Genomic DNA, 23,123 nt, shown 5'->3' with positions numbered 1-23,123 from the left:
TTATTAAAATCAATTGTTGAGTTTGACATTGTGAGTCAAGTGATATCAATTTAGATGATCAAATTTAATTAAATTACATAAAAATTTTATATAATAATTAAACACCATATAAAATTTTTTAAAATTATTTTTTATTAATTGTGCTTTTTTCTTTTATTTGACATACACATAAAAAGAAAAAAAAACCTACCTTTGTTTGCTCCACAAAAACTATTCTCTCACCTTCTTCTCTTTTATTCACACACAGTGGATGTGCACAAATTCTAAGAATTATTTATAAGAATGTTACAAAATTTTAATTCTAAAAAAATGTTATTATGTTGGCTCTTTGTCTCAATCAACCACCCATTTGGTTCGTTTCCTTATTCTTCTTCTTTTTTTTTCTTTTTGCTTTTAATTTGATCGGAAAAAGTCGAAAAATTGAAAATTTTTTATTATTAGGTATGTTGGAGATTCGAAGGAAGAAAATATGAACTTGCTAAGAAGTTAAAGATGATAATCGTAAATCACCGGTGGTTTGAAGATTGTATAAAAGAAGGGCAAGCGTTTGCCTGAGGCTCCTTATATGTTGCAAAGGTATTTACTTATTTGGCTTCTAATTTTTGAGAACTTTTTTGTAGATCTATAAAAGTAGATTATTTTAGTTCAGGGGTGTGGAATTATTGTAGTTTGTTTGGGTTATTGTGCTGAATGAGGATAAATCGTACATAAAATGATTGATTTTAGCTAAATGAGCATTTTCATTCCTTGATTATGGATGAATTGAATTTTGAGGGTATGAAAATGCCCATTTTCCCCATACTTTTTCCTATTTACTTTCTAGGAAATGAGGGAAAATAGCTTTTTTATTTTTATTTTTTTACGTTTTCTTTCCACTTCTTTCCTGTATCCCTTTTTCCTTTTTTCAAATATAGTAAGTATTTGTTTATTTGACCCATGAAATGCCTGCGTTTACTTTCAAATTGGAAAATGTTAACGAGTGGCTATGCTAACCAGTTAAGGTGCTTTCCATTTATAGAAATATTTTTGTATGTAACGTACTGTTTCTCCTAGAATTCGGTGAGAGCAATGCATTGAATGAAAGCATATTTCTCAAGTTTGCACCTTAAATAAGTTCCCCTAAGCAGTCCTTTAATTGAAGTTCTCAAATTTTCTATGATTGTGCTAGTTGGTCACTGCTTGATAATATTTGAAGTTAAGTGTCAGAAATGGTTGAAATGTGATGGTGTTGGAGTCATACTTGTAGGTTTTGATTTTCTTTGCAGTGGAGAAGAAATGGGACCTTTGTTGCTGGAGATCCATGATCTTGCAAAGGGGGATGCCTTGACTTAAAAATGAAAAGTGTTTTCAGACAAATCGAATGTTCATGATGATATTAGAGATGAAACAATTGATATTGGCTATGGAGGTTCTGGCTTATCCGGGTGGTCCAAATCTGCATTGTTGGATGTGGTAATTACATAAAATTCTCTTCCCCATTGCCTTCTCTCCCTCCCTCACTCTTGTCCTGCTTTCTCTCTCTTTAGTACACACCCCATACAAACTCTTTGTCCAGATATATAATGCTTATTTCAGTTAGACAACTAAAAAGAACTTTGACTGATGATGTAGCATTTTTGGATGATTGTTTCATTTTCATGAATGCATGATGAGCTCTTCATTAGTGACTTGTAAACTAATATGAGACCAATTTGTAGCAAGGCAGAATCATTGTATGAAATAGACCAGATGACTTTAGTTATGGTCATAAACAAGTACGTCAATCAATGTAATTTTTTATATACTGCTTGTAAGATTGTTGTGGGCCCGTGGTTTAAATTTTTTATATTTAATAAACTTCATTAATCCAAGATATGAATTTTAGGCAACAACAGTAGTAATGTGGTGAGGTACCCTCTACATTTCATTGTAAAGTATGTCTGTTGAGTTGATGCCACTGCGTGGTTGAATTAGTAACTCTGTTCTGGCCCAAAGAGAGTAACTCTGTAAATGTTTTTTTTTTCTTTGAATTGTGAATTTGTTGCAATTGCCCTTTCAGGATTAAATTGATATAGGGCTTTTGAGTTGTTCTTGTCAGAACTATAAATTTATGTGTTTGTCTAGTAGATAGACTGAAGAAGATTTTGCTTCTTGAAAGCTTTGTTTTGATGGTTTTTGTACATGAATTTATGAGTGTCTGCATGCATGTGAGAGTGGATGGAATCCAAAGGGGGAATGTTTTGTTAGTTAAGTTCTGAATTTTTTAGTTGTAAGTACCTATATTGAGTATTAACTTTAGGTATAAATAAATATATAGCAGCTTGACAGCTTTCCTTAAGAGAGGCTGTATAGTTTGGAAATACATCACCAATGGAGAATTCCGTTGGAAATGCATTTTCAACGAAAACATCCGCTGGAAATTTCCAACGGAATTCTCCATTGGGAACGCTTTTCCAACGGAAATTTCCATCGGAAATGAATTTCCAATGGAAAATTTCGTTGGAAATTTTCAACGTTTTTCCGTTGGAAAAGCATTTCCAATGAAATTTTCCGTCGGAAAAAAAATTCTAACGGATTATTCTGTTGGAAATTCATTTCTTGCGGAATTATTTCCAATGGACTTTTTTGTCAGAATCTTTTTCCCAACGAAAAATTCCGTTGAAACTTTCCAACGGAATTCTTTCCACAATAGTTTTCAACGGAATTCCAATGGGATGGCCAACAGAAATAATATTTTTTTCAACGGAAAGTATTACCGACGAGGCCTTTACCTACGGAATTTCTAACAGATTTTTCCGTTGGAAATAGGCTGTTTTTTTTATAGTGTTCATCACTGACCTTTTATCCTTAGCTAATTGACTAGTACTTAGCTTAGACTAGAAACCAGTAGATTAGTTTTTGGAGTCATCGATGCCTCAGCCAAATTTATTTATAGATATGTAACTACTTACCATTTGATGTGGCAAATGATTACAAGAATATAAAAACTGTGAGACTAGAAATGTTTATAGTTAGGGTAGGGTTCAATTGACACTTTTAAAATCAAGGTCGTAATTCGAATTGTTCGTATTAAAAATCATTTATCGTTAAAATATTAAAATATAATTTCAAATTAATATATTATTATTAATATCTTAAATATTTTAAAATTAAAATTAAATAAAAATAATTATTTAAAAATAAATTAATCTTTCTGCTGTATCTTGACATAGAAAATCCTAGTTGGGACTCAGAAAGTTAAACTTGGTTACCTTCTAGTCAATATTTACAATGAATTTTGAGAAACCAAAAAACCGATTTGACTTTTATTACAGATTTACTCAAAATGAAAAAAATACAATCTATATCAAAAACTCTATGAAATCTAAATTCAAAGTCCTAATCACTTAGCTCAAGTCTACGTTCCCATTTTTTCTTTAGTTTTAGATGACCAAAGCATTATTTGTTAACCATTAATTATAAAAACTTATTTGATTTAAAATAAAAATATAAAAACTTGGTTGAAGATAATAAACAAAATAAAAACTTATTTAAATAGTAATGGTAAATTTGACTTCTATTCCGTTATTTTTCATTCTAGTTTCTTACATGCATTTTTCAAAGCATGGTGCAGTCCCACTAGTCTAAACTTTCATATATATGATCAACGGATGGCAAGTCTATCCATGTTATATTCTCATGGCAGGCATCAAGTTAAGATTTCCAATGGAGTTTTCTAGCAAATAGGTTCAACTTGTACTCTTCTAAACAATGTTAGCTTTTGTGGAGAGATCAAACTTGGAGCCGTTCCTATTTCACTGTCTTATCTAGCCCAATATATATATATAGACTGTGGCAATAGAGTCTTTCTCATTCCGATTCACTATTGCGGGATGTTCAATGCTACCATATGCTCCATTTCTTACACAACAAAGAATAGGGTTTTACCTATGAAAATTCTTCCGTCACATACCGATAAAATCAAAAGTATTATCAATGAATTTTCCATTGTTGGTATATCTTGTTTTTTAGTAGTGTTATAATTTGACACATATGCAACATTTAACACACATACACAAAAAAAGAAAAAGAAAAACTTGTTACATGTTCATGTTTATCTCTTTCAATTTATAAACTAAATTATTCAAGTACTAGCTAGATCTAAATTCAGACAATACAGAAAATGGATACAGCTTTCTGGTTAACCCAGTTCAGGTTTTCAGGTAAGTTAGTTGACATATGTTGTAGTATCAAACTCTGATAGTATCAATTTGAATTTCATTCTGGAAAACAGAGCAACAGTCAAGCGAGTTTCTACCTAATCCTTCTGGAAATCTAGGATGTTTGTCTGTTGATGATGAAAGGGGAAGCCCCACCGAGTAATGGAAAAGTTTATTTCTCTTGGCTTGACTTGCATATATAAGAAAAATCCATTTTTCAACTTACTTTATTTCCAGGGTACCCATACATTGGTCCAAGCAAGTCACTATGTTTCGTGTGCTCAATTGTTGTTAAAATTCTGGATTTATTTTCCAACTAGGATTAAACAAATACTAAAGATTCTTTGGTTAAATTTCCAAATTTTCACACATGAATTTAGAGCAATTAAATCACCTAATTAAACTTTTTATATTAATTTATGTGCCCTGCATTAGAACAAATTTACCACTTTATTTGGATGATTGGATCAAATTTATAATTCATTTTTAAATACGTGTAGCTTTATCATCATAGTTTTTCATTTGGTTCAAAATTGATCGAATTATACTAGAATATTTTTGTAGAAAATTTCTTCATTTCTTCACATAAAATATTCTTTACCATTAATATTTGATAATTTTTTAACCAAATCAAAAAATACAGTGATGAAATTGCACCAATTCAAGATTAACGGTAAATTTTTATCTATTGATCTAAATAAAGTGGTAAATTTTAACCCTAGCCCATTATAAAGAAGAACCAAGTGAGATTTTCTTCTTGCTTGGGTTTAGTGACAGCATCAATGCTAAGAAAAAAATTATAAGGAAGACAATGATTCTGCTTTCTATAATTTTTTATTGGTTGGGTTTCCATTTTTCGCTTAAAATTATTAAATTCTTAGAATTGCTTGTTTTTAAAATGTTAAAGTTAATTTTAGATATAAACAAAGTCGAATTATTAGCAATGTGACAGTGTATAAAAATTATATATTATCTGTACATCAAATATAAATTCATTATTAAAACAACTAGATCTTGAACATGAATTGCGCCTATTGCATTTATACGCCCATCAGCAATAGAAGGAGGGACTTATTCCAGTTGTGCAAGGCCAACGCATATGTTTAATCAAAGCACTATATATAATCCAAAGGGACAGCATTTTGATGTCCAAAACGCTATATTCTCATTGAATCAAGATGAGATTTTTCATAAAGCTGACGAGTAAATGGAGCTTTCGAATAGTCTTCCACTCGAACTCTCCTAAACAATGCCTGGTTTCCTTCAGAGATCAAGCTTGGTGCAGGCCCTACTTCTCCATTATAGTTGGGGCTGTAGAACGTGGCAATCGAGAGTCTTTCTTTTTCAGAATTCACTGTTGCTCGATGCTCAATGCTACGGTAGACTACATTTGTAATAATCTATCATATGTATAACAATTCACTAAAGCTTTAATCACGAACTATTTTAATACAGGTCTCTGATATGAAAAAGTCTGAAGTATTTTACCTCTAAAGCGTCTCCGATGTTGACAATGAAAGCATTGGGGAGGGGCTTGACAGGAAGCCATTTCCCATCTTTCTTTACCTGGAGACCTTCTACTTCATTGACCTGATGCAGGATGGTGAGACCCGTGGCATCAGAATGAGGAGAAAGGCCAATTACCTGCTCTGGCTCACCACATGGAGGATAATAGTTCGTTCTCATTGATTGCAATCCACCTTCAAAGAACTCTCTCATTTCCTCAACGTTCATATTAATAGCTTCTGCTTTTTGTACTAGGATAGCCATGGCTAGTTTTTCCAACTCCAAAGAGTATTGATTCAATGTATCTCTAAACATAAGAAACTTAATTTGAGTTAGAAATAATCGAAATTGCAAATGCTTAGGCACATTGAGTGAGAGAAAAAGGACCTGAAAGGAAGAGGGAGCTTGGGAAATAAGTGGGGCTTCCTGGAATAGACAGGGAGGGTGGTCAAGAAGAACATGTCACCCCAATCAAGCTTTTGCTCGTCTGACACAACAAAGGCTTGCCCAAATCCTTCTACGTCTCCTGGATACAGCCAGTACTTTTTCTTCTCTTCCATTGCGAGGTTGAAGAAGTCTTGAATCTCTGTCTTCACTTTCTCCACTAGAGATAAACTCATTCCATGATTTATTAGCTGCAGATGTTGACAGATTAATCATTTTCTGCTAAGATTCAATCCCCAAGGTTCAACAACCACAACTCAAGTGGATCGAGTAAGCAATATCCATTGGAATGGCACACTGCCATTTTTCTTTTGGGTAAGATATACTAAAACAGAATTAATGAACCCACAAAGTATGAAATTACACTTCATATTGAATCAACATTTAACTTTAATGGGTTGTCAACACCTTGAGGATTTAGAACAGTTTCATTATGGTCTTTAAAGACAATAAATTGATGCATTCACATATGGCAAATAGCTACCAAAGAAGTGCATATCGAAACAAGAACCGATATTCTATTTAGGGTAAAATATCCCCACCGTTTAAGTTTTAATCCAAATTTCAGACGAATTTATTAGTTTTCGAAATGGATACATAAGTCCAACCATTAGTCAACCGTTAGTGTTTCTATTAATTTGATGACGTGACAATATTGAAAAGATAATTTTACTTTTTATTAATTTTAAAAATCACTATTAGTTTTTTTATATTGTCTATTAACAGTGTTTACACTTTTAGGACAGACTATTTATTTCTTATATTAATGGATCCACGTGGAATTATGTCTAAAAATTAAGAGGGGGTATTTTATCCTTCTATTTATCATAACTTATAGTAGGATGCACCATCCTATGAAATTTGGTGAGTTGAAAACAGATGACATTACTTTGTAATTTTATAAATTTTAAAAGTAATTTCTCAATGTGTGTGTTAGCTTGATTTCATGCATGCTTTTAAACATTAATTACCCTAAACCAAATAATTAAGGAAACAAAAACGAAAAAAACATTGATAAAATTCAAACCACACAAATAAGTAGAATATTAAGAAGGGAGAAGGTTGACATTGATTAAAATGTCTCTTTTTAGAAATCAACCCCTCTCTTTTTACAATTTTTCATGTAGTAGCTTGACAATAGAAATAGCTTTAAAATCACAAAATTCAGCCCTTAGCCATCCACATAGTCGAGCTACCCATCTATGTCCATTTGAGAAGGCTTGAACATAAATTTTTAAGGCCTCATCTAGATGTCAATAAATATCTTATAATCAATACCCTACATTATGATTAAATAAAATAATGATACTTTATAATTAGATTTTGATAATATAGTTACTATCAATTATGCGTCAAGGAGGGTTCAGAAAGTGATGGGTCAAGTTGAGTTCGGGAAGTGATTTAGGATACCTAGTAACCATACGAACCCGATTATAAATAATTTTTTTTATATTAAATTTTAGATTTATATATATATAGTATAAACAAAATGTAAAAAATAATTAAAATTGACTATGATAAACCCTAAAACCATAAAAACTCTATGTTCCCTCTCTTCAGCCTCCACCTTAGCTCATGATCAATTACACTACAAAAGGAAAACCGACCTTCTCCTCCCTCTGCAAGAAAACTAAATTGACAAAGAAAAAGAACCTCCATCAGGGAAAAGATGATGCAAATGATCAAAGTTCAACGATGACTTGGTGTTCTAAAAATACTCGTATATCATGTTTTCTTTGGTGACAAAAAGCTACCTAAATTACTATATGTATTTGCCATGAATGCATACATATTCACCAGGAACAAGTGTAGAGTAAGGATTGAGATGGTATATACATAGAGCTAGTTGCACCTGAAAAAAACTCCATTCTTTGCAAGCAAAGTCAAGCTTGCCTAACTAAGAATCCATTGACTCTTTAGAAACCAAGCCTTCCATGTCGATAACCGGGATCTCAGATATCGAACCGGCATTAGAAACAATTGGTTTCTCCAGGTCAGGACGTAAGTACCTCGGTGGAATGGTGGCGATGGACTTTTTGGCCAACTCTTGAACAGAAGGCACAAGCAAGGAACTTCCATACTTGACAGCTTTGGGATCCATGTCAATTTTCTGCCAGAACAAAAGGATAAGCACTTCTCTCTTGTTTCAAGCTGTTGAATATTTTAGAGCAAAGGCTTGGATAGCAACTAATCCTATCTATCTGATTAGGAAAACTGAAATCTGGCCTACAGCTAATAATTTAAAATAGAAGGCTTGGATAGAAGGAACAACCATCTTGTCAAACCCAAAACCATTTGGTGTAATTTTATTAGGTAAAAAGTTTAGCCTCAACAAGTCATGCATGGTTATTTTTCATGGGAGAATCATGCCTCGACGCCACCTACCATTTTTTGAAAGAAGAATTCATCACTGACCTTCTATCCTTAGCTAATGGACTAGTACTTAGCTTAGACTAGAAACCAATAGATTAGTTTTTGGAGTCATCGATGCCTCAGCCAAATTTATTTATAGGTATGTAACTACTTACCATTTGATGTGGCAAATGATTACAAGAGTATAAAAACTGTAAGATTAGACCTGTTTATAGTTCGGGTCGGGTTCAATTGACACTTTTAAAATCAAGGTCTTGATTCGGATTGTTCATGTTAAAAATCATTTATTGTTTAAGTATTAAAATATAATTTCATATTAATATATTATTATTAGTATTCTAAATATTTTAAAATTAAATAAAAATAATTATTTAATAATAAATTAATCTTGCAGTCTGTTTCTTGACATAGAAAATCCTAGGTGGGACTTAGAAAATTAAACTAGGTTATCTTCTAGTAAAAATTTATAATCAATTTCCAAAAACTAAAAATCTGATTTGACTTTTATTATAGATACTCAAAATGATAAAATCCAATCTATATCCAAAACTCTATGAAATCTAAATTCAAAGTCCTAATCACCTAGCTCAAGTCTAGGTACCCATTTTTTCTTTAGTGTTAGATGACTAAAGTATTTTTTTATATATATAATTGGAGAAGGGGGATTCGAACCTTATTCTTTAGGCAGAAGGATTATGCACCAATCAATGATCCAAATGCTCGGGTGCAATTAAAGTATTATTTGTTAACTATTAATTATAAAAACTTATTTGATTTAAAATAAAAATATAAAAACTTGGTTGAAAATAATAAACAAAATACAAACTTATTTAAATAGTAATGGTAAATTTGACTTCTATTCCTTTTTTTTTTCATTCTAGTTTCTTACATGCATTTTGCAAAGCATGGTGCAGTTCCACTAGTCTAAACTTTCATGTATATGATCAAAGGATGGCAAGTCTATCCATGTTATATTCTCATGGCAGGCATCAAGTTAAGACTTCCCATGGAGTTTACTAGCAAATAGGTTTAATGTTTATCTCTTTCAATTTATAAACTAGATCATTCAAGAACTAGCTAGCTAGATCCAAATTAATTTAAGATTATGGTGTTATATATAGCAAAACCCCAATATATATATATATATATGAGAAATTAATGAGGTTGATTAAGTTCTCATCATAATTGAGGGATTTCGTGTTGTCAACATGCTCATAAATTCCACTCCCATCATCTTAGATTTGAACTTGAGACTTTCAAGATAGAGTTTTAAACTCAAATCGTTAGGATGTCTCCTTGAGAACGTTAGTGTTATTTGGTTCTATATTCCTATGGAATCTCTCTATTTTATTAAACCCAAGGTTAATTTGTAGCATACAATTCGTAACGGGGAAGGAATATATAAAGCTAGTGGATTTTATGGTGCAATTTATTAAGAGTGATACCCAAAACTAACCCAAACTCAAACTAATTATTTTAAACAAAAAAAAATTATTAAAAGTCTTACCGAACTTATTTCAAATACGAGTATAAAATATCTAAACTCTATACTATCGAGTTGGAATACTTGTATAAAGTTAACCGGTTGACATTCCTATTACTTACACTCCATTTGATTGATACTTTTATTATTTATATTTTATGTTTTAAAAAAAATATTACGCAAATAATAAAAAGTAAATAACAAAAATATGAACCGAACAAATTGTATTTGCAAGTTTGTGTGGGCCTGGCTCAGAAGGAAACCAAGTTAAAACCCAAAAAGAGATTCCCCCAACCCCAAAAGGCCCAACCCATCTACCAAACAAAGATCCAAATAAGACAACCCGGCCCACCAAAGCTTTTCCTCTGAAAACAGAGGCGGAATTTTGCTGGAAAAATCCCCTCTTATTCGTGTGCAAAACTAGTTTACTCTCTCAACTGGGTCATCTAAATTCCATCTCCGGCCGCCGGATCCCCTCCTTCGCCGCCGCTACCGCTGTCTTCTTCGCATTCCTCCGAATTCCCAGTAACACCCATCTGCCTTATTTGTTGTTTTCTTTTTCCCTCTTTCTTTCAATCTTTCTTTTTTATGTTTTCTCTTTGTTCAGCAAGAAGTTATGGGTTCGTGGACTTTAATTGTTGTTTATTTTGTATTTATTTAGGGTATGGTTTTGGATAATCCAGACAAGAAAAAAAAATTACTACGTTTGTTTAGTATTCTTGAAGTCGAAAACTTTTTAGATTCTGTATTCGGATTTCGGAAAACAACCTAGATGCTTACTGTTTGGTTGATGATTTTACTAATTTCTATTTGTTTTTGGAAGTAAAAAAAAAAAAGTTTATGATTCTACCTTCATGTAGAAGAATTATGTCGCGCTTTTACTTACTTTGTTTAATTTAAATTTAAATGTGGTTTTGCTTATCTCTTTGCTTTTGCTTATTAGTTTATGACCAAATAGAGCCTTGGTCACTTGGTTTTTAGTTTCGTCTCTTTGATTAATATTGTATTGCATCCTCACGCTTGGGATGATTCCAGGTTGTGCATCTGAATTACATTTTGGGTCATTGTGTGGAATGAATTGCATATTATCTGTGCTGATAGATATTCATGGTTTCTTTGCAGATAAGTTTTTGAGTGTTTCTGTTATTTGCAATGGATAAGGATAGGTATGATAGGGAAGATGATGTTTCTAGAGAACGCTGGGATGGAGGAGCCTACAGTGATGAATTAGAGCAAAACGATAAGCATCGGAGTAAGGACAAGAAGAAGAGCAGCCTGGAAGAAGAAAAGGATCATCGAAGTAGGGATAGAGAGCGGGACCGTTCAAAGAGAAGTAATGATGAGATCTTGAAAGAAAGGGAGAAAGATTTTAAAGATTTGGAAAAGGATAGAGTGTCGAGCAGGGAAAGGAGGAAGGATGATAGAGATGAACATGGAAAGGACAGAAGTAGAGATAGTAAGGTGAGAGAAAAAGAGAAAGATTATGATAGGGACAAGTATAGAGAAAAAGAACATGAGCGTGAGAGAGAAAAGGATCGAAAGGATCGAGGAAAGGAAAAGGACAGGGAAAGGGGTAGAGACTCTGAGAAGGAGAGGGGGAAGGATAAAGGTAGAGATAGGGATAGAGAAAAGGAAAAGGAAAGAGACAAGGCCAAGGAAAGAGAGAAAAAGGATCGAGAGAAGGAGAGGGAAGGTGAAAAGGATAGGGATAGAGATAGAGAGAAGGGAAAGGAGAGAAGTAAACAGAAAAGTAGAGAGGCAGACCTAGAGAAGGAGAGATCAAGAGATAGGGATAATGCAATCAAGAAAAACCATGAGGAAGATTATGAAGGAAGCAAAGATGGAGAGCTTGCATTAGACTATGGAGACAGTAGGGATAAGGATGAAGCTGAATTGAATGCTGGCAGCAATGCAGGTGTAGCACAGGCATCATCATCAGAGCTTGAGGAGCGCATTGCAAGGTGAGTGCATCATTTTGTCACAATGAATCGTCTTTGATATCATTCAAATTCCTTCTGCTTCGTTCCATCTTGTTATGAAGTGTACATGGTAGACTTGATACTTAAAACAAACACACCGAGAGGCGTTGTGCTATATAAGTTCTATAGCATATTTTACTAGATGGATTTTTAAATTATGCAGTAATTTTGAACTTCAGTTTTATTAGGAGTAAATGTGATGTTTAAGTATTTAAAATATTTGGTGATCAGGCCTAAAGACGTCTCTAGATGCAGGAGTTAAAGGCTTTTTTTCTGAGTTTGATGACATATTTGGTCTTTGATCTGATATTGATCTATTTGCATTAATAACTGGCCTTTTAGATTTCGTTGAATTATAAATACTGAGAGTAATTTGTTCCAAGTCATGTTTGTTTTTCTTCATTACAATGCTTAACCTAAAGAATTTAACTTTGCCTTTGCCTTCTATTTGGCTGCTCAGAATGAAAGAAGAAAGATTGAAAAAGAAATCTGAAGGTGTTTCAGAGGTTTTAGAATGGGTTGGTAACTTTCGTAAGCTTGAGGAGAAAAGGAATGCTGAAAAGGAGAAAGCCTTGCAGCGATCAAAGATTTTTGAGGAGCAGGTAGTTTCTTTTGTAGAATACTTTATTTCTTCTCAAAAGTTTCATTTATTTGCAAGTGATATTTATGATATTTATAATTAATTCTATGGAATAAATTTCTTAGGATGATTTTGTTCAAGGGGAAAATGAAGATGAGGAGGCTGTCCGTCATGCTGCTCGTATGTTCTCTTTTCTTTAACACTTTTTTCTGTCCAATAGTTTGTATTTAAAGTAGTCATCGGATGGTGAATAGAACAGTTAAGCAAGCATGTTGTTAGTACCATATTCATCGATTTGTTTTCTTTTTGTGATGTTCAAATGCTGGATATGTGAACATCAATAAAGACAGATAATTTAGGATATTGCTCATTGTTCTGCATAGAAGTATATTTCTCTATTGTTATTTATAGACCATGTGTCAACAACTGTGTCTGTAACTTGACTCCTCATGGCTGTAATATGTTAGGGTATTGTTCATTGTCCTGAATAGGAGATAATGTTTCAATTTAATTGTCATGACTTCTTTTTTCTACTTTTGTCCCAGCATCTGGTCTGATTGGGTCATTTTTGTCTTGACAATCTGTTAACAGATGATCTAGCAGGGGTTAAAGTTCTTCATGGCCTTGACAAAGTGATGGATGGTGGAGCTGTTGTTTTGACACTCAAAGATCAGAGCATACTTGCTAATGGTGACATTAATGAAGGTAAAAAATTGTTGGGTGCTGCTCATGTATGTTTTCGCTAGGTTTGTGAGGTGACGTAGATTTTTGTGTAACAGAGCTTTCTGGTATGATGCGACAGATGTTGATATGCTTGAAAATGTTGAAATTGGAGAGCAGAGGAGGCGGGATGAGGCTTACAAGGCTGCAAAGAAAAAAACCGGGGTTTATGATGATAAGTAAGATTCTGTTTCTAACTGCAAACTTGCATGTGTGTGTGTGTGTCTGTGAATGAATATGCATCTGCTCAATTCTAGCACATTTACACCTAATATAACGTACTGTAGGTTGGCTACATGAATGATTTTCCTTTTGTATACCAAACTGTTAATGACATAATGCCATACTCTTTGAGGTACATTTAAGTACTCTAACACATCTGACTAATTGATGTTGGACAGGAAAGAGGGGTTATATCAAATCAGCTAGAAATTTGTAGTCTTGCAGGGAACAAGAAATTGAGGATTTGAGACTATATTTTAGCATTAAGTGAGCTGAAAAGGATGGGGATGCTGGGAAAATTAGGTTGTGTGAGGATTGGTGTGATTAAGATGGGGTTGAAGAAATTGGGTTTTAGAAGGCTGTTTAGAAGCTATTTTTTGTATTGTGAACATTAATTTAGGGTGGAGGATTAAATTTGAATGGTTGATTGAGGTAGGTGTAGTTGAAATTTAAGAAAAGTATGTATGGTTCCTGGCCTTGTTTTGAATCTTAATTCTCAGTGAACATGGCAGAATAATGCAGGGTCAGTTAGGTTTTGTGTGAGGTTTGGTATGGGATTAAGTTTGAAATAGTGCTTGAAATTTGGTGGTTCTTGAATCTGAAAAGTTAAATATGCAAAATCTTAAATTTGAAGAAAATAATTGGTCAAGTCTTTTATTTACTTTTTCTATCTAAGTTTAGATCCTAATATGGGTATTTAACTATATGTTACAATTTACCCTCCTTTTTTGGATAAAGTATAATTTACCTATTAGCGTATTTTGTATTTATTCTAGTATGGATTCTGCTGATTTAGGTTCAATGATGAGCCTGGTTCAGAGAAAAAAATACTTCCTCAATATGACAATCCAGTTGCAGACGAGGTTAGTTTATAAGTTTGATCCTTATGCTTAATCTTTCTTTTCCTTTCTAAATCTCCATAAAAATCTCATCTTTCAAAATTTCCTTGTATTTAATTGGAAGAAAAATGTGGCATATGGTAACTGGTGGCTGTTTGTAATTGATATTTACTTTCAGGGGGTAACTCTGGATGAAAGGGGGCGCTTTACCGGTGAAGCAGAAAAGAAATTGCAGGAGGTAATGTGTTTTTCATGGTCTTCTTGAGCTGTTATTACAAACATATTTTAACATTTTCCTGCTAAGGATCTTCCCTCCTCTTATTTTCGACTTGGCAGCTCCGTAAAAGGTTACAAGGTGTTCCCACAAATAACCGTGTTGAAGATCTTAACAACGCTGGGAAGATTGCATCAGATTATTATACCCAAGAGGAAATGCTTAAATTTAAAAAGCCCAAAAAAAAGAAAGCTTTGCGGAAGAAAGAGAAGCTGGATATAGATGCCCTTGAAGCAGAAGCTATCTCTTCAGGCCTGGGAGCTGGAGATCTTGGTTCTAGAAATGATGCTAGAAGACAGGCAATTAGAGAGGAGGAGGCCAGATCTGAGGCTGAAAAGAGAAATAGTGCATACCAATCTGCATATGCCAAGGCAGATGAGGCATCTAAATCACTGTGGCTTGAACAAACTCTTATAGTTAAACCAGAGGAAGATGAAAATCAAGTGTTTGCCGATGATGATGATGATCTTTATAAATCCATTGAAAGATCAAGGAAATTAGCTTTTAAAAAGCAAGAAGATGAAAAATCAGGTCCTCAAGCTATTGCGCTCCGTGCTACCACAGCTGCTATCAGTCAAACTGCAGATGATCAAACTACCACAACTGGAGAGGCACAAGAAAACAAGCTTGTAATAACAGAGATGGAGGAGTTTGTATGGGGTCTTCAGCATGATGAAGGTTCAGTTTCTTTTGAAACCTATGTTACTTTAATCTTGTTTAAAAGATGGCCCCTATTGTTTGTTACCTGCCAGCAGCTACGATCATTATGAGCCTTCATTTGTACCTGCCCTGGATTAGGTGCATGGTTTATATGTTTTAGGTTCTAGATTCTCCACCAATAATATGCAATTTTTCTCTAGATTTTTATCTTATTTTTGAAACTCTCCCTCTTTTCTTGATTTTTTTCCTCACTTGCCTCTATAATGTTTATTATGATCATCATTTCTTCCAGGTAAATATTAACATTTTATGTTGTTTTGGTCTTCAGAAGCCCATAAACCTGACAGTGAAGATGTTTTTATGGATGAGGATGAAGTGCCGGGAGTTTCTGAACATGATGGAAAAAGTGGAGAAAATGAGGTAGGTGGATGGACAGAAGTAGTTGATGCTAGTACAGATGAAAACCCTTCCAATGAGGACAAGGATGATATAGTTCCAGATGAAACCATTCATGAAGTTGCAGTTGGTAAAGGATTATCAGGTGCCCTGAAGCTGCTTAAAGATCGAGGAATGCTTAAAGAAAGTATTGAATGGGGTGGCAGGAACATGGACAAGAAAAAGAGCAAACTTGTTGGCATTGTAGATGATGATCGTGAAAATGATAGATTTAAAGATATTCGCATTGAGAGGACAGATGAATTTGGTCGAATTGTAAGTACTTCAATCACTTGGTTTCTTAAGTTTGTACCATAGGATTTATGGTTGTATTATGTGTCGTAAAAATAGGTTAGTGTTCTGTATCATGCATCGAAAGGTGGGGCAGGGCCTCTCAATGATTGGGAATAATGAAGAGTCACAGGCCAGACCTTCTGTCTTGTATACTCATGGCTTTAACCAAATATGCTGAGACCACATTTCTTGCTAAGCATGGTTCCATTTTTGGCAAACAATTTATATCTTGGCAGTGTTATTAGTTGACAGAAACTTTGAGGGAGGACATTTTTGCAAGTTTTGGAGGAAAGCCAATTTTAGGCCTAAATTTAGGAAATAGGATTTAATTTATTTACAGGCTTTTGTTTGGTTTATTTTGTTGGACCTTATTTGTTAGTTGGATGGGCTCTATTTTATGGGCTTGTTATATAGGTTTGGACCTTATATATAGGTTGTTTTGAGTATATGCAATTGAGATTTTTAGACTATCATTGAGTGTTATTGTTCTGAGTTATTTGTTCTACATCAAACTCTCTATGCAAATTAGACCGATAATTAGATTCTTTAGTTTGGGTCGGTTAATGATATAAGATAACAGTAAAACCTGTGTAAAGGATTAGAAATGTGTGAAGACTCTTTTCAAAAAAAAAAAAGAAATGTGTGAAGACTTATGACCATGCTGACATGTACTATTTTTGGCATCACATTTGACAGCTAGAACAACTAGGCCAATGTTTATATAGTAATTTCTTTTTTTTTTTTGAATGGCATGTTTATATAGTATTCAATAATAATGTATGTGCTGTTATATTTGCATTTGAGCTTACAAATTATGATTTTCTCATCTTCTCCAGATAACTCCCAAGGAAGCCTTCCGGGTGCTTTCTCATAAATTTCATGGCAAGGGGCCTGGCAAAATGAAGCAAGAGAAACGGCAGAAGCAATATCAGGAAGAATTGAAGCTGAAGCAAATGAAAAATTCTGATACACCTTCCCTGTCAGTGGAGAGGATGAGGGAAGCTCAAGCTCAGCTGAAAACACCCTACCTTGTCCTTAGTGGTCATGTGAAACCAGGGTATGGTTTATATATTGTTTTGGGTTAATTGTAATCTCTGCTGACTGAATTTTGATTTAGAAACTAAGATTTTATTTCAAAAAGTGAAAGGAACTCCATATCATATCAACTATTTATAATTAGGATGTACTATTTAGTTTCTTTTTTCTTTCGTTTGTTTCACAGCCTTGCCTGTTGCGGAACCAACCCCCCCTCCCCCCCCTGTCCAACTCCTCTCCGCATTCCATATGCAGATAGGCAAAGTTTCATCTGGCATTATATTAAGCAGTATGTTTTGTGGTGTCTGGTGCAATAGGCAGTTTTTTAGAGTTTTGCTGTTTTTATTTGATGACGTGTAGTTCAGTCTTGGTTGCCATTTCTGCTTCTTGGTAGTGTCAAATTAATTTACAATTATGATCGTACATTTTTCATTTTTTGAATGGATATTTTATAATCTTGGTTTTTTGTTGATTCTCCCTGCATAGTAATATTTCTTTGATTCTGGGTTTGCAACCTTGTGACAAATAGTCTGTTGTGCATTTGTTGGGATTTGTCCTTGTGGGAAATGAAGCTTAGTTTACCATTCTCTGCCATTGACATGGCTTGCCATTGCATATGTTTTGATCATTTGTTAATTCAATTGCTTGTTTATTACATTTAAATAGGTTGCAATTCTTCCTCATTTCTGTCACGTGTAATTAATTTCCAGGCAAACGAGTGATCCTAGAAGTGGCTTTGCTACTGTTGAGAAGGATTTTCCAGGAGGCTTGACACCTATGCTTGGTGATAGAAAGGTGAGTTGATTCTTATCTTGTGCATAGAGGTGGCACTTAGGTGGCTTGGGTCACTTCGGGCTGGGTCTAAGGTTGAAGGAAACTTGGGTCATTTTTGGGGTTCAGGTTACTTCGGGTTTCAGACATTGTGGATTTGAGTATTCAGATTTGACACTTTGGGTTATTTGGGTTGGGATTAATTCAGATTCAAATTTTTTACTTTTAAAGTAAAATTAATTTAAGTTCATATTGTTTCAAGTTAGTCTTTGGGGTCGCTTGGATTTAGGTTGGGCAGGTTCAGGTTGTTGACTTTTTACTTGTCAAATTGGACTGGTTTGGGTACAGGCTTATGGGTTTATGCGGATTTTTAGGATTTAGGTCAGCTTTGCCAACTTTACATTTACATGTATTGGTCATTACATTACAAGATACTGAAAACTAGGGATGTTTGCTATGGAATTTTCTTCTTTGCTCAGATACTCAGAATTCAAGCAAATGGGAAGAACTTCCTGAAGTTCTAATTATTTATTTATAGAACATAATAGTTCTGATGCTAAACTCTTTAACACTGGGAATGATTCCCAAAAGCAAAGTTTGAGGTTTTATAGGTGCTTCACGAAATTACACTTCTATTTATTTATTTATTTATTGTTTATCATTCCAACAGGTTGAGCATTTCCTTGGAATTAAGCGCAAGGCTGAGCCAGGGAATTCAAGCACACCAAAGAAGCCTAAAACCTGAAGTTTGGATTTTTATGGTATTTTCAGCTGGTATGAAGGGTGGTAAGAAGCAATATTGGATGCTAATTACCATGATGGTTTCGGTTTTTTTTATCAGAAGTGCAATTTTCATTTAGGGGGTAGATAAAGAGACTGATTTTGCCCATCCTCCCGTGATGATTCTGTTGTTGTTCTGGCTGTAAATAAGTTACTAGCTTCAAAATAGATAATAATGTTTTTTTTTTTTTTGGCAGAATGATGATGTTAGCTGGAGGCATGACTTAAGAACTGTTCAGCTTTAGATTCTTGTTATCTTCACCTTGTTTTCATTTTTACACATACTCAAAATCTGCACTGCCAACTCAAGCATTACCCTAAGTTTTTCCTTCTTTCTTTCTTTCATCTGCAATCACTGAAATAGGCTTCACCCATTTGTATGAGGAATCAACCAAGGATTGTGTAAAACAAAGGTCAAATTATGCAATTAGTTTGTGCTGTCAAAGCGGTGGATTTAGTCAATGAACAACAATGAAATTGAGTCTGAGTATTTTTTCCAATATTGACAATGTTAATCCATTTATTAATAGTGTTAAAATGTCTCAGTTAGGTGGTATTGACGTGATATTTCTTTATTGATGTGAGATTGAATCTGATGATGTAGTGTGGAATTTTATGAATGATGTAATAGTAGTGTTCACATTGTATGATTAAACAGTGATATGTATTTTGCAAGTGCTAATCTGGAATTGTTGGATGTGAGATTGTTATAAAGAAAGTTTCAACCATCCAAAAACACTTAAACATCAAAATTTATTTGGATCTTAACAAGTTAGTATTTGAGATTTTCCTTGTGTTGTTGATGACAAATTAATGGTTTTTGACAAGATTGGACAAAGAAACACGTAAAACTACGAATAAAGTTTTAGGATTTAAAAAGGGACTGCTGTGAGATAAAAAAAATTAAATTTTCGTGTTGTTATTATCAACACATCATTAGATTCAATGTCACGGTGGTTTAAATGTGTAAAAGATTTTAACATCGTTAACAATTAAATTGATATTATCAATATTGAAAAGTATAAAAATTCAATTTTTACAAATTATTACATGAAGATTAAATTCATCACTTTGTGAAGTACAATGACTAATTGTAAAATTTAACCCAAAACAGGCACTAGAATAATTATTCTTAAACCCCAATATTTCATGATTGAAATTCACTATGTACATGTGTACAATTCCATAACAATCATCACCAAAACAATAGAAGATTACAAGCACGACAACATTATTATTGAAATGAAGATCTTAATAGGATGTTACTTTAGGCTTTAAACACCCTCAATTGCATGGAAAATGTTAAACTGTTCACTCACATAAATATGTGAAAAAACGTTAATATTCATATTTATGTTATTTGTAAGCCGTTGAAGTATTCAATTGTTATTAATGTTTATCATGAAAGAAACTCCATGCAATTATTCAATTGCTATTAAGTACAAGTCCAACTATGGCCGGACAATTGAGCCAATTGTTTGTGGCCTTAATTAACCGTGCTATATTCTCATGGTATCAAGGTAAGATTTCCCTTGGAGCTCACGAGCAAACAAGCCCTTGAAGTATTCTTCAACCCTTAGTTTTTTAAACAATACTGGTTTCTCTGGTGAAATCAGGCTTGGTGCTGGACCTACTTCACCATCATATCTTGGGCTCCAAAATGTAGCAATAGAGAGTCTCTCTCTTTCACAATTCACTGTTGCACGATGCTCGATGCTACGATACGCCCCATTTGTTACCATCTGCCACATAATTCATAACAATACTACATGAGTTAAATGCTTCTATGAAGCGTACTGATGATGATGATGATGATGATGATGATGATGATGATGCAGTACCTCTAAAATGTCACCGACATTGACAATGAAGGCATCTGGTAGGGGCTTAACAGGAGTCCACTTGCCATCTTTCTTTATCTGGAGACCCTCTACTTGATTGAGCTGAAGCAAGATGGTTAGACCAACAGCATCAGAATGGGGTCTAAGGCCGATGGCCTGCTCTGGTTGAGGACATGGAGGGTAATAGTTCATCCTAAATGATTGCATTCCTCCTTCAAACATCTCATTCATTTCTTCAACTCTCATATCAAGTGCTTTTGCCATGTTCGTCAGTAGAGTCATGGAGAGAGTTTTCAACTCCAATGAATAAGAATCCAACGTATCTCTACATTGAAAAACAAAATGAAAACAGAATCAAACTCTTCTCATTTCCATGCAGACCGATAGCATTGAATAAAGAGAAGAGAGTGAGGATAATTAAGGACCTCAAAGGAAGAGGGAGGTTGGGGAATAAATGGGGTTTTCTGAAATGGGGAGGGAGGCTGGTCATGAAGAAGAGGTCACCCCAATCCAGCTTTTGCTCCTCAGATACAACAAAGGATTGCCCAAATCCTTCTACTTCTCCTTGGTACTGCCAAAACTTTTGCTTCTCTTCCATTGGGAGGTTGAAGAAGTCTTGAATCTCAGTCTTTGTTTTCTCCATCAGAGAAGAGCTCACTCCATGATTTACCAACTATACAAAGTAATTTCAGCATTACCCTTTCTTTGCCAAATTATTAAAAAATATGGACTTTGAATTACATAAAAATCAATGATCTTTTTCCTTTCTATTTTTCTTCATTTTTCTTTTCGATCGATTATAAATTGAAAAAAAAAAAGAAACTTAGGTTTTTTAAATAAACAAATACGTGCACTTATTAATAAATCAAATAAATAAAAAAAACAAATACAACAAAACAATATATATATAATATAACAAAAATATGATTATGTGTCAGAGACAACATGTGATAGAGGCATCTATAACTCGGCCGAAATTATTTAAATCAAAAAATTCTTCAGGTGTCAAGAATATTGAATTACTCGTAAGATTTGAAAATTGAATACATAATTAAATAGAAGCTAACCTTGTCCAATTGTAAGTGCCATTGATAAAAATGTCCCGTCAAAAAGCAACAGCTAAATTAATAATACTTTTTTTTTTTTTGTGCATGTTATTCGTTTGATTACTCTCTCGGCAAAGTCAGATTCATGATTAAACGCATTAGCCGACCTTTGGTAGAGACACAAATAATTAAAAAGTTTTGGAAAATTAAAAAATTTATAAAGAAAGCCATAAAAATATTTTTTTAATCAATCAGGCATCATGCCTACAAGAATTTTGAATTATTTTAAAAAAATTAAATAAATTTTAATTCTTTAATTACATGCAAATAAAGTTTTATACTTTTATTATTAATCAAATAAATTTTTATAATTAACTGTCATCAATTAAACATCTCTTGTCATTTTATGTTATATGATGTTAACATAGCATGTTGATATGTTATAATAGATGGTAACACGGTATATTGATGTGACATGATAAAATGATTACGTAACATGTTTTACCATCCACGTCATGACAAATGACATATTAATTAATAATAATTAATTAACCGTTAAACATAAAAGTCTATTTAACTCAACATAAAAATATAAAAATTTAATTAGACATAATAAAAAAACTTTAAATAATTCAAAATCATTTTAAGACACTATAATAATAAATTATTATAAGATAAGACTGTAAATGAGCCAAATTGCTCCTTTAACTTTTCAAACATGTTATAAATTAAAAGTTAGGGTTGATTTCCAAATTAAACAACGTTAAACATATTTCAATCATTTCTCAACAAATCAAAAAGTAGATTATAAGTAATTTTGTTGGCTCCTTACTTCCATTTCTCTTAAAGTTTGGGTTACAGATAGCGATATGAGTCAACACTATTAATCATACTTTTATATATACACATATACATACCTGGAAGAACCCCCATTCTTTGCAAGCATAGTCGAGCTTGGCTAATTCGGAATCCATGGATTCATCACAAAGCAGGCTCTTCATGTCGATAACCGGTATCTCCAAACCATCGGCGGGAACGGTCGTCTGTTCAAGGTCAGGGCGTAGGTACCTTGGTGGGAGGGTGGTCATGGTCTCTTTAGCCAACTCTTGTACACAAGGCACAAGCAGAGAATTCCCCAATACCACTTTTGATTCCATGTTATGAACCCTTCTTCAGGTTTTTCAGAAGAAAGCTTTGCAGGGATTAAGGAAGCTGTTGATGGAAAGGAAATTCAAAGTCAAGGAGCCTCCACCTAATTTAAAAACCAGCTGGATGCAGAACCCCTTTTGATATTAAAAAAACGAATCAACAATGAGCCCCACCCTTGCCTCACCCCACCTTTCAATTTAATTGTACAGAGAAATATGACGTAACTTTTATTTGTATTATTTAAAAAATTCGATTTCAAAACAAATCAATAATAAATTTCACTCTTATTTTATCATAACAAATTTATATAGTTCTTTTCAAAAATACTATTCATAAATAAAGTGTTTTTAGAAATAACTCTCTTTATAATTTTAATTATTTTTAGTTAAGAGAAATTAATTTTAGACAAAATTACTCTTAATAAAACCAACCCATATGTTAAGGTTTGTGTCTCAAACCGATTTATATCCCTTGAGCTCTCCTCACTAGAGCATTCATTTCTAATGCATTCTTT

General features: G+C 33.5%; 2 protein-coding genes, 1 long non-coding RNA gene and 1 pseudogene across 5 annotated transcripts; 2 read left to right on the top strand and 2 right to left on the bottom strand.

Annotated features, from left to right (window-relative positions):
• On the top strand, window positions 185-1,781 carry LOC18594418. The gene is made up of 3 exons (XR_001928820.1): window positions 185-352; window positions 442-576; window positions 1,266-1,781. It is a non-coding gene; the product is annotated as an uncharacterized LOC18594418 (long non-coding RNA).
• LOC18594417 lies at window positions 5,286-8,288 on the bottom strand (annotated as a pseudogene).
• On the top strand, window positions 10,352-19,115 carry LOC18594416 (SART-1 family protein DOT2). Of its 3 annotated transcripts, none has more exons than XM_007021963.2 (14): window positions 10,352-10,509; window positions 11,107-11,945; window positions 12,424-12,565; window positions 12,669-12,723; window positions 13,135-13,248; window positions 13,346-13,442; window positions 14,282-14,348; window positions 14,503-14,562; window positions 14,661-15,276; window positions 15,587-15,969; window positions 16,824-17,044; window positions 17,733-17,817; window positions 18,464-18,567; window positions 18,771-19,115. In XM_007021963.2, exons 2-13 carry the CDS (start codon window positions 11,137-11,139, stop codon window positions 18,536-18,538), a joined length of 2,724 nt encoding a protein of 907 aa, XP_007022025.2. In that variant the 5' UTR covers window positions 10,352-10,509; window positions 11,107-11,136; the 3' UTR covers window positions 18,539-18,567; window positions 18,771-19,115. The 3 variants fall into 3 exon arrangements, with proteins under 3 accessions (XP_007022025.2, XP_017980331.1, XP_007022026.2); XM_018124842.1 differs by having other exon boundaries at window positions 18,464-18,579; XM_007021964.2 differs by lacking the exon at window positions 18,771-19,115 and having other exon boundaries at window positions 18,464-18,765.
• Window positions 19,862-22,617, bottom strand: LOC18594415 (protein SRG1). The gene is made up of 4 exons (XM_007021962.2): window positions 22,378-22,617; window positions 20,840-21,087; window positions 20,415-20,739; window positions 19,862-20,315 (listed from the first exon to the last, which is right to left on the bottom strand). Exons 1-4 carry the CDS (start codon window positions 22,615-22,617, stop codon window positions 20,073-20,075), a joined length of 1,056 nt encoding a protein of 351 aa, XP_007022024.1. The 3' UTR covers window positions 19,862-20,072.

The sequence above is a fragment of the Theobroma cacao genome, chromosome 7 (genome assembly GCF_000208745.1).
Source record: "Theobroma cacao cultivar B97-61/B2 chromosome 7, Criollo_cocoa_genome_V2, whole genome shotgun sequence".
NCBI classification, from domain to species: domain Eukaryota; kingdom Viridiplantae; phylum Streptophyta; class Magnoliopsida; order Malvales; family Malvaceae; genus Theobroma; species Theobroma cacao.
Note: the sequence above shows the minus strand (reverse complement) of the source record. Positions and strands in the feature narration are given on the sequence as shown.

Bases quoted from the DNA above. Each gene is read 5' to 3' on its own strand.
- LOC18594415 (XM_007021962.2), bottom strand. From the start codon at position 22,617: ATGGAATCAAAAGTGGTATTGGGGAATTCTCTGCTTGTGCCTTGTGTA. The intron at 21,088-22,377 runs GTATGTATATGT...TACTTTGTATAG, and splicing joins AAGAATGGGGGTTCTTCCAG to TTGGTAAATCATGGAGTGAG. The intron at 20,316-20,414 runs GTACTGCATCAT...ATTATGTGGCAG, and splicing joins ATGTCGGTGACATTTTAGAG to ATGGTAACAAATGGGGCGTA.
- LOC18594416 (XM_007021963.2), top strand. From the start codon at position 11,137: ATGGATAAGGATAGGTATGATAGGGAAGATGATGTTTCTAGAGAACGC. The intron at 12,566-12,668 runs GTAGTTTCTTTT...TAAATTTCTTAG, and splicing joins CAAAGATTTTTGAGGAGCAG to GATGATTTTGTTCAAGGGGA. The intron at 15,970-16,823 runs GTAAGTACTTCA...CATCTTCTCCAG, and splicing joins CAGATGAATTTGGTCGAATT to ATAACTCCCAAGGAAGCCTT.